This window comes from Pistacia vera, unplaced genomic scaffold, assembly GCF_008641045.1.
Source record: "Pistacia vera cultivar Batoury unplaced genomic scaffold, PisVer_v2 Contig127, whole genome shotgun sequence".
NCBI lineage: Eukaryota > Viridiplantae > Streptophyta > Magnoliopsida > Sapindales > Anacardiaceae > Pistacia > Pistacia vera.
Genome location: NW_022195325.1, coordinates 1,009,913 through 1,021,205, shown reverse-complemented (window position 1 = coordinate 1,021,205; position 11,293 = coordinate 1,009,913). Strand labels below are relative to the sequence as shown.

At 33.6% G+C, this 11,293-nt stretch overlaps 2 protein-coding genes across 2 annotated transcripts; both read right to left on the bottom strand.

Moving 5' to 3' along the window:
- Positions 1-756: 756 nt before the first annotated feature.
- LOC116121690 (putative anthocyanidin reductase) lies at positions 757-3,634 on the bottom strand. The gene is made up of 5 exons (XM_031407626.1): positions 3,329-3,634; positions 2,347-2,514; positions 2,035-2,252; positions 1,789-1,948; positions 757-1,591 (listed from the first exon to the last, which is right to left on the bottom strand). The coding sequence occupies exons 1-5, from the start codon at positions 3,474-3,476 to the stop codon at positions 1,377-1,379; spliced, it is 909 nt and encodes a 302-aa protein (XP_031263486.1). The 5' UTR covers positions 3,477-3,634; the 3' UTR covers positions 757-1,376.
- Positions 3,635-5,574: 1,940 nt separating this feature from the next.
- LOC116121673 (50S ribosomal protein L24, chloroplastic) lies at positions 5,575-8,347 on the bottom strand. The gene is made up of 4 exons (XM_031407610.1): positions 8,135-8,347; positions 6,897-6,935; positions 6,158-6,388; positions 5,575-5,930 (listed from the first exon to the last, which is right to left on the bottom strand). The coding sequence occupies exons 1-4, from the start codon at positions 8,228-8,230 to the stop codon at positions 5,724-5,726; spliced, it is 573 nt and encodes a 190-aa protein (XP_031263470.1). The 5' UTR covers positions 8,231-8,347; the 3' UTR covers positions 5,575-5,723.
- Between the last annotated feature and the right edge of the window lie 2,946 nt (positions 8,348-11,293).

Here is an 11,293-nt window from a genome sequence, read left to right as displayed (position 1 = left end):
ACTTTTCTGAATTATGAATTCAAAAATTGAATGGAGAATTCAGTATTTCAATTTTTTGTCTTAAATGTTCGGATGGGGGTTGTTTGGAGGCAGATGAAGATATTTACTGCAGTTGGCCATGGCCTCTTGATTTAGACTCTTCAGTCTGGTGGGCTGCCACTTGCTCTGCTAAACTTCTGATTATGTTTACCTTCTGAGTCATTAGGGAAACCATTACACACTAATTTTCTAAAATATTTTCTGCAGAATTAACTTAGAAGAAGTTGGAGAAACCAAACTATTGCAGAAAAGAAGGTAAAAACTGAATTTAGAGAATAAAGAGAGTATAAACATAATTTTATTACCCAGTTTGTAGCTTGTTTTCTTGAATAGATCAACTGGATAAGCTAGAATATCTTAGTTACCCTTCTTTGTAGAGCACTTGTAAATAAACCCAATTAGCACTAAGCTTTTGGTGCACTTTAATTTATTTTTTTTATTTTAAAGGAATGTTGAGAAATTTATGGAACTAAAGTATAGGCTCTAGCATAATAATATTGGACAAAAAGATGCCATTAAAGCTCATTCAGTTAGTTGAGAAAGTATATATCAATTGCATAAAAACTGTATGCATAGATTGATTATACCCTTTGCAATGACCTCATCCCCCAAAATTATTTCATAGTTCTTGCTAGATTCTTTAGTTCTACAGAATAAAGTAAATATTTAGCTTGTTTAGGCTCCGTAGTCCACCTAGGTTAATTAGCATCTACTAATTGTACCATATCTCGCTACCATTTAATTGTTGAACGTAGATTTGAACAAGGTCTAACATTAAAAATTAATGTGTTTTGAAGATAAACAACTACAGTAGACTTGTTGATTCATATTGGCATGAAATCTAGATAATTTGGCGCCGCTGTTGACGCCTTAAATCAGATCAAAACTGAAGGTCAAGTTTCCATTCTGTCTTTGATTAGATCTCTTCTTCATAATAGTAATGACATCTATGAATGGTGAGAAAACAACATGTACCAAACATGAAGAATGGTTTAAATCGTTTGAATTTTCTCTCATTTATTTCTGCTTGCATTTATTCTCCTAGCTTAGTCCATTGAATTTTAGTTTATCTTAATCAACAGTAGCACCTAACTTCACTTTATAATGGGAGAAAGAAAGCCGCAATCCATGCAACAGGCTATTGTTTGACAAATGATATCTTCTATGCCATGCTTGTAAGTAAAACCCAAATCTTTTATCTTCTTTGATGAAATCTCAGAAGGTACTAAACTGTGATTCCCCCCCTTAATCCTGGGAACATAGTGAAAAATCAATGTCGCAGATCACATAATTCCTGTATGATTGTTTGTTTATGCATTTAATAAAATAAGAGAAACTTACTTGTGCAAATTTGAGGAAGGGTACACTCGGTTGAGATGCTCGACCAATTCAGACATTAGACAACTCTTGGCACAGCACATGTATCGACCTTCTGCTCTGGCATTGTCCATCAGAAATATGTGTGCACTGCATATATCTTCAATGTGAACCAAAGCAACTGATCTCATTCTGGTATTGACAGCAGACAGTATTGAAAAGAACTTGGAGTCACCTATAGAAGTAGCCAGAGTTTACTTGTTATTATGTTTTCATCTCATGTGTATGCATACTTGCATTTCCTAACAGGGAATATGCAGCATCTAGCTAGTCTGATGCATTATAAGCAGAATCATTTCGGTCACATCTTTTATTTTGTGAACAATTCAACAATTTTTTTGATTGAAGAGTTACTGGATGTACAAAATGAACCTGTTATTGGTGATAAGAGGACGCGAATGCTAGATGGAACACTTGAAGTTAGAAATGGTCCAGCAACGGTACTTGTAATTACTGAAACAAGATCAATGTTATTTTCCTTTGCAAATTCGAATGCTGCTTCCTCGGTCAAAAGCTTGGAGAGTACATACACCTGAGACAGTGAACTGTGCTTTAATTATTCAGAAGATTGAAGAGTTAAATATGGACCGACCTTTAGGAGATAGGCAAAAATTTTACCCATCCACTTGCTTTTGTACTCCAGACATGGTCAATGGGACTCTGGCAAGATTCATCAACCACTGACCTCCATTTTCCACCACTGTCTTTGGCGGTAATTGTACTAATGGAGGATGTTAAAACAACCCTTTTCACTGATTCAGATTTCAAGCAAGCTTTGAGGAGGTTTAATGTACCTCTGATTGCAGGGTCGATAATATTTGATTGAACATAAGTTTCTTCAAGCTCAAGAAAGAAGAAAATAGGCGTCAATTACTCTTAATTTCTACACTGAATTAATGAACCAATTTAACCAGGATACATAGGTATTACCAATGTTCTGTTTTTCAGGGATGTCAAATTCCATTGAAGCTGCTACATGAAATACATAATCACAGCCTTTAACAGCATCGTCAAAGCTCCCTTCTACATGAAGATCAGCTTGGAACAATCTTAATCGGTCACAACCGGTCCACAGTGACAGAAAGCGCAATACTTTTGCTGTAAAATTAAGTATTATTTCAGTCAACTTAAATTGATCACAGAAATGAAAGATGTTTTTAATATGCAATGTGTGGCTTTAATGCCCCAAATATTATTAATTGAGTAGTTTAGTTGAATTCAGTAGAGCAAATAAACTACATTCTGCCAAAAGATTTGTCTAAGGAAACTGAATTAAAATATTTTGTGCTGAATTTAGCCGGGTGGTTAAGGGTGAGCCTCGGGATTAGTTGAGGTGCGCAACCAACAACGCCATTATTAAAAAAATAAAAAAAACATGAAACCTGTATGGTGGTTCAAATAGTGGAGTTTCTATCAGCGAATTTTCTTGAAGATTTCTATTCTTGAAAATTCTCAAAGGAAGTATTATTGTATTACTATTATGAAAATTGTTTTTTTTTTTTTTTAATAATTAAAAACGTTTTTATATCTATTTTTTACAATGTTTTCTTGAAAGGGCGAAATAAAAATACTTCGGAGTATTTTACAGAAAAGGAGCCTTTTTAGATCTTAGATTCTCTTATAAAAAGCATCTTTTCTAAAAACAATAATTTTAACCAAATACTGAATTGAAGTGAGGATTTTAAAAGAAACCTTTTTATTTCAGTAAATAATCAACTTTTCAAAATTTTAGTCTCGAAAGTCACCAAATTAAGAGTTTGTTAAATGATATCTCTTCCCTTTAGTTTATTATCCTTAACTGGCTAGTCAACTATTGAAGAAAAAACTCCCACTTTTTCTTTTACTCTAAATCCCCTCCAAAATATAAATATGTAAACTCGTATATATTCAGAAACTAAAGTAAAGAATTAACCTGGATCTCGGACTGTGGCATGAACTATGCACCCTTTTTCAAGAAGTGATTTGACCAACCAGGACCCAATATAGCCAGTGGCTCCGGTGACACAATAAGTCTTATCTCCCTCTCTTTTGCACTCCTCCATGCTAACTAAATCCTCCATCTTCTGCAACTGGTCTTTTCTGCTGCTTAACAAAAACGCACTTCTTACTGTACTCAATCAATATATAATTCATAGAATAGATGAAACTGTGCAACATCACGAGAATTTTCTTTCCAACGGGCTATAAATAATTCATAGAATATATGAAACTGTGCAACATCACGAGGTCTTTCTTTCCAGCGGGATATAATTGTTTTTTCATTCTTTATTGTATGTATTACAACTGTTATCTGTTAACAGGTTCATGAAAAAAAAAAAAGTAATAATACACTTACAAATAAATTTTATAAAAATTTTCATACAAAGTGATGTAGTAAAATATGAATGGAAGAGTGAATTTAATAAGTTTAACTTTTTAATTCATTCATTCATTCATTTTTTACCACTTTATTTAAAACTTTGTAAGATTTGTAAGTATAGTGTTATAGTAAAAAAAAAAATGCATGATAAGACAACATTTCTTTTATGCATAAAATATTGGCAGCGTGATGTATATTATATTTGGTCTTTGGACCTTTTTCAGAATAAGGAATGCATGTAGGTCTACATGAAGAAGAAGAGATAAAAAGGCTATTTGTTGTAGCGAATGCATGGTTGACAGATGTTTGATTCTCTATCTGATTAGTGGAACGCAGATTACACTAATCCAATTGTTATTTGATTTCTTTGAAAGAAAACCATAAATTTCGGCTAAGATAGTAATGGGAAATGCCGCATAGTGCATTGCGGTGTAACTTTATATCATTTGACAGGACATCTCTTTTCACTATTCAATTGATGGGGAAAAAAAAAAGAGAGAAAAAGAAAAAAGAAGAGAATAACTAGAAAGTTCAATACTAGTATTAGAGAGTGGATCAGCATGATGAGTAGAAATGTTGCAGAAGATGACGGCAGAAAAATGGTGATAATACAACCTTAAGTTGTTGTATATACAAACAAAATAGAAAAGAGGCTATGAATGCGCAGATTTTGTGACAAACTGTACTTTAGCATCAAGAACAAAACTGTTCATATTTTGATTCTGGTGATAGTGTTGGGTGCCCGTTTGGCTTATTGTTTTTATCCATATTCCCAATCTTATTATTCAAATATTGTTTGGCACGTTATTCTCAAAATATTAGTCTATTTTTTAATTACTTTTAGACTCCATAAGTTTATTAATCTCTAAATACCCCCCAGAAAAAAAGTTTAAAAACTAACAGAAACACCCCCACCCACAATACTTGTCAGATTCCGACAACCACCACCGGTCGTAGCCGGAATCTGTCACAACAGTCACACGACCACCGGAAATGACCGGTAATGGCCAGATCTGGCCTTTTCTGACCAGATCCGCCACAGATCTGGCTGAAAAAGGCCAGATCTAGCCGTCAACGATAGCCATATCTTTGGCCGCCTTTTTCGGTCGTCGAAGGCCACATCTGGCCTTAGATCTGGCTTTTTTCGGCTAGATCCGTGGTGGATATGGTCGGAAAAGGCCATATCGATCGAATACCTGCCAGATCCGACCGGATTTTGTGGTTATCCAATTTTCTGGCCAGATTTCGACGGTGGTGGCCAGAATCTGGCACTTTGGGTGTTAGGGGTGTTTTTGTCATTTCAAAATATTTTAATATATTGGGGTGTTTATTAAATTAGCAAACCTTGTGGGCTTTTTCATAAATTTTTAAATTTTATCTCGTAATACTCCCCTATTCAACTATCCAATACTATCCCCAAGATCCTACCCAAAATAATAAATCAAACGCACCCTCCTCTGTACAGTTGAAGTCCATTCATCATTGAGGTTTAGGAAAACATTTCACATACATGTGGTGCTGTTACTTTTCCTTCTGTTACTGTTGATTCTACCATATTATTACCTCACTGGAGTTTCCGGGCAGTTTTTTTTTTAATCTTTTACATATTTATTTTTTGAATATCAAAACCTTCGATTTCAAATAAAAAAATTTATTTGTGACCAATATGTAAACAAACTCACAAAACCTGACAATCCGTGGAAGCTCAATTTCAGTGCAAGAAAACCGTAAGTCTGGGAAAATGGCACAACTATTACATGGTGCTTCAATGAAGTACAATTATAAAACAACTTTGGCTATAAATCATGTTTTGCTATCAGAGGAACTAAAAAATTACTTAGCTCTGATGAAGTAAGAATCAACAAGGACACTGTATCTGAAACGAAAGGACCAATAACAAATATATATTCAGATTTTCAAAAGATACATTAAGGGGAGTTAGGGACTCTTATGAAGCAGCAGCAACTTCAGTTTTCTCTTTGCTTTTGGCTTCCTTCAGTTTCTTCCAGTTTTCTGTACTGTCAATAATCTCTCCAGTTTTTATAAGATAGCGGACTCGTGTTCCATCATCGAGGACTTTATGACCCACCCGGCTTGCTACATCCTGTTCTTTTGAATATAGCATCACATTCGAGCTGTGAATAGGTGCTTCAATCTGTAAAACCATACTTTTTGTTCGTTACTAAACACTACTAGCACAAGAAACTGCATATATGTACACAATCAATAACAATTACAAATAAATGCTAACAGCATAATTCAAAATCTTCATAAACTATTATATAGTGCTCACTTGTTCCAATAGTGTGCCAAATGAAGCATAAGAAAATTTTAAATAGGATTAAAGGTTCAAGCATAGAAAAAGTTAATCAGTTAAACAACCTTAATAATCTGCCCTTGTTCGTCCTCTTCTTTTTTCTTCACATGCTTTGTCTTGAGGTTTATATCTTTGACTATCACTGTGCTGTTATGCTTAAACACCTTAGTAATCTCTCCTGTTTTACCTTTATCATTTCCAGCTATGACTTTAACCATATCTCCTAACTTAACATGCATTTTGTGTAGAACTGGAAGGCTGTTTGGTTTACAATCCTTTCGTTCCCAGTGCTTAAGCTGCATGAGGAAGCAAAAATATGGACATTAAACAAAATATAGAACAACCCCATGAGCGACATGAGGTAATAACTATATCATGTCCAACAAAATTGCCTATTAGAATGGTAAGATAACTTTCACGGCGATGAGCCCCAAGTTGTAGACCCTTATGTTGCTCACCAGAAGCTCATGTTTTAAGAACCCAATCTAATCACCATTAGTGAGAGACCACAAACCCATTGGGGAAAATCAGATGCACTTACTATGGCAGCTACTGCAACACATGGTTTGAGTGGCAGGTATACTGACAATTAATAGAATAAATTTAAAGGCATATAAAAATTATAGTGACTTCTACAACATCTTGATTTGTGATAAAATGGCTACAGTTCCAGTTCCACTCTATTGTTGTGTCACAGTTCACTGAACTTCCTGTTTCATTTCTTCTCACGAGCTTCATTTTTTTTCCAATCCATAAGAAACGAAAATACAACTGGCAAGAGGATAAAGGACACATAATACCAACCTTTGCTACAATGAGACATGGCTTGTCTGTTGGCTTGACCTGCATATGATACAAGCAAAGAGCTCTTATCAAATACTCACAGTTTCCATCTAATTAATAAGATCAATGACCTGAACACATAGCCCAATCATCACAGTATAAAACCATACAAATACCTAGAATCTAGATTGCAAGCAAGCACATAGTAACTCACATAATTTATTTAGTGAATGAAGCATTAACTGGTAGATAACATGTTGTTTTCCCTCCGTACATATATACAAATTAAGCAGTTAAAGAATTTAAAACTCCTTTCAATTGGTTTGATCTTTAAAATTAAAAAATAAGAAATCCTGATACCAAAAATGTATAAGAGGTTAGCAAAGGATTGTTTGCTAACCAGACTGTTAGTGCAGAGTATCTTTGAGCAAGCACTTCATATGGCTAAATTATCAAAAGAGATGAAAGAACATAAAAGTCAGAATTGTGGACGTTAATTTGAACCGTTACACTAACTTTCAGTACCTAACTTGCCATCTTAAAAAGCAATCCAATTATCAAGCCCAGAGCTCGGGAATGCAAGCAAAAGACCAAAAACAACATCATAAAACAAGTAATACCATTATCAAACCCTAGAGGCAAAAATTGTTCGATGCATAAATGTTCTCACTCGGGGCAAAAATGAAAATCAAGATAGCAGAAATTGAGCATCTATTTTAACAGAGTTTCTACTTCCAAACTACAATAGCCGACCAAAACAATCTGGAAAAGGGCAAGAGCCACTTCACATGTCCCATAAATAACCAAAATAGGGAAACAAAATAAAATCTTTACTTCAAATGCAACTCTAAAACATAACCAACAAGGAACTAGAATACAAGAACACAACCAATTTGGAGCCCCAAATGAAACATTAAACAAGTTTGCAAATTCCAACTTGATATATAATTAAAACAAATACAGAATAGTTACACCATATTATGCAACAAATATATGTAAAGTGTAACTAGTGTATGATAACAAACCAAATCATAATGTTCATCGAACACTAAGATGTGTATTCTTTTAATTCCTTTTTCAAGTACAAAAATGTGCTTCAATCAGAACACATAGTTACTCCAGTTTGTAACAGACCCAGTTCAATAAACCAGACACAGAATCAAGATAGAACAGAAAGATCAAAATTTTAGTTGATTCAATGAAAAAATTATTATTTTGTTTTGTTAATTACACGATGAAATTCAGAGAAGATAACTTACAGTGATAGGAGAGAGAGATGGAAAATAGAGGCGTTGACCAAAGAAGGAGTTGGAGGAGATTGAAAGAGACGTCATTGAGCTTTGAAGTGCAGCCATTGCTGCCAATTTCACTTCCTCTTCTTCTTCCACAACGTGAGTTTCACTGTGAGCAGTGTCTTGCGAGAAGATGATTATCTGGATAACGTAGCAAGCAGAAATAAAGGATGTGGCTTAAACGGTGTCGTGTCTAAGTAAACGAGGGATTGGCTCATGTTTCAGTTCTGTGAGTGTTAAAGTAAATGGAATGCTATTGTCATTGAAGGATGTGCACTAAATGACGTGATAAAATCTTGATCATCGATTAATATTTAATTAAGATTAATAGATGATTAGGATTGCGTCACGTCATTCAGTACATCAATTCGATGTGCATCCTTCGATAACTGTATTATTTCCCGTAAAATAAACCCGAAATTAAACAATGAACTAAATTAATTAAAAATGATTTTGTCATTCTCAAATGGGATATTATCAATTTAGGTACAACTTTTTCATGAAACACTAAAAAGGGCACAAGTTTCAATTTGTTTAATAGTAAAATAGTGACTTTGCCCAATTTAGGGACAAAATGAATACAAGTTTCAATTTGTTCAATTTAAGGACAGTAAGTAGTAATTTTGCTCAACCTAGGCACATTTGATATTAATTTTAACAAAAAAACAACAAAAAGACTTAAATACCCCTAATTATTTGATTGGTTTTAGTCTTCAATTTAAAATTTAAAAACTAAAAAAATATGTTAAAAATTTGTTTGATTTCAAATTTTTAATATTTAAATAATAATATATGAAAAGACATAATAATAAAGAAGAGAAAAACCGGTTTTAAAATTTAAAAAAAAAAATGACATTTTTTTCTTCATAAAATAAAGGACAACCATAATTTGAAAACTTAAAAAACAAATTAAAAACATAGAATCAAAATAAATAAAAAAGGAAAAGCCATTGGCTTGTCCTCATGCCAAAATCGCTGGCCAGCATCTGGCCCGACTTGGCCAAATCCAGGCCATGTCAGGCAACCAATCATTCTAACGTGGCCTCGAGCTAGCTATGGTAGGATTGACGCCATTCTAGAGCGACGGCTTGGATCTAGCCACGTCGGGCTAGATCTTGTCTAACAACGTTAGCTCCTACCGGTTACACCGTTGGCTTGAGAGGATGGCCAACAACTTTTCTTTATTTTTTTAATTTTTGGACACGAGTCAATATCTTATTGAATAAAATTATTGTAGTAGACTTTTTTTTTTATTTTTTTTATAACTTATACAATTACTAATTTACCCTGTTTCCTATTAAATGTAACTACAATTAATCGTAAGTACTCATAAATTGAACTAAGTTACTATTTCGTGTCTCTAAAATCTAAATTGAACAATTTGAAACTTGTGTTCGTTTTGTCCATGAATTGAACAAAGATACTATTTTAGTGTCTCTAAATTGAATAAATTGAGACTTGTGTCTCCTTTTTTAATTTTTATTTCATTTCGTGAAAAAAAATGTCCCTAAATTGATAATATCCATCCTTAAATATATAGAGTCCAAACCTAACTTTATATTTTATTAATTTCATTAATAACAAAAAATGATATTTGAAAGAATTAGAATCTTGGGCTGATAAATTTACGTTTATATTAAATTATTAAAAATAATATATGGGCCTACTGTATGGGCTGCATCAGACCGATAAATCCTATTTAAAATGGGCTTCACTCGCCCATTGGGTTGAGTTATTAAAAATTTGTTAAATACACACACGGACTTGACCTAAGATCCTCCCAACTAAATTTGAGTAACAGAATTTCAAGATTCCAACTGTCACTGAAGCTCCAAGAATTCTCAGCACATTAAATCCTCTCATTCTTTCATTCTCCAGAAAAATGGCTAATAGGAATTCGATTTCACATAATTCCCAAGAACTTGAAGCATTGTTTTGTTTGGCTGATTTAGTATTGGACTTTGATGATGAAGAAGAACAAGATATGAATGATCTTGACCAGAAGCCGATCACGAGATTGGTTTTATCTGGGAACAGCACTAATGATATGACGGTAGACCACGTACAAGTTGAAGAACAGGCACACAACAAGCAAGATGTTGACAAGAAACGGAAGCGACCACTACTCGAGGCCTCAACTGAGGAAGAAAAAATCAAGCCACGGAAAAACGTTAAAGAGATAATTCTTGGTGAAATGCACTTTGATAACGTTAGAAGCAACGATTATCTTAATAACTTGGTGACTGATAGTGGCACTCAGAGGCTATTTCTTGAGGCAATTCTTGGATTCTTCGAGGAAATTGGAGAACATCCATTGAAGAGGGGGAACAGGATAGATTTTCTAATGGACACTCTTGGAGTGGTCGGTGTTCAGATAGAGGACTTCAACAAAGCAATAAGGATGGTGTGGCCCAATGTGAAAGACTTACAAATAAGTGCCATTGAAAAAGCGTTGAGCGATAATACAAGATTTGCATGTACTAAAAAGTGAATTAGAAAGATTGATGCAGTGCAGATACTGTTCGTTGATATGATGGTCTTCTGGTTAGTATTTGATAATCCTTTTTTATTGTTTTTTTTTCAAGATCTTTCTTTACATTAATTCCTACAGTACATATAATAAGTTTCTTTTGGGATTACAGACTAACAGTTCAAGTGTTTGTTGTGCTTTATTTGGAACTCATCACGTTGTGAACTTGCCTGTTGCCTGTTTCTTTCTTTCTTTCATACCAGGAATGTTTTTGTTAGTTTCTTGTTAACTATATTTTTTTAGTTTAGTTAAACTAAATACAAAAATAACCAAATTATTATAAACGTATCCTTCTTCAATTGCAATTCACTTTTCTGCTTGATATATTCTATTATATTTATGAAATTTTCTCACAATGTATTCCACTTGGAAAAAAAAGAGTGGTTTTAGATACATTCATTTAGAAAATTTCTTTTAAATTTGTCCATGTATTAATTGAAATACCATGACTAGGCTTAGCGTTAATGAACGTGTCTCCGAGTTTATATAAGTATAGAGTATGTTATTAGGTCCTAATCAAACTCTTTTAACTTATAAATAAATCCCGTTATTACAAGGAAACGGATCCTTCTCCAATTTCATTCTTCCTTTTCTAC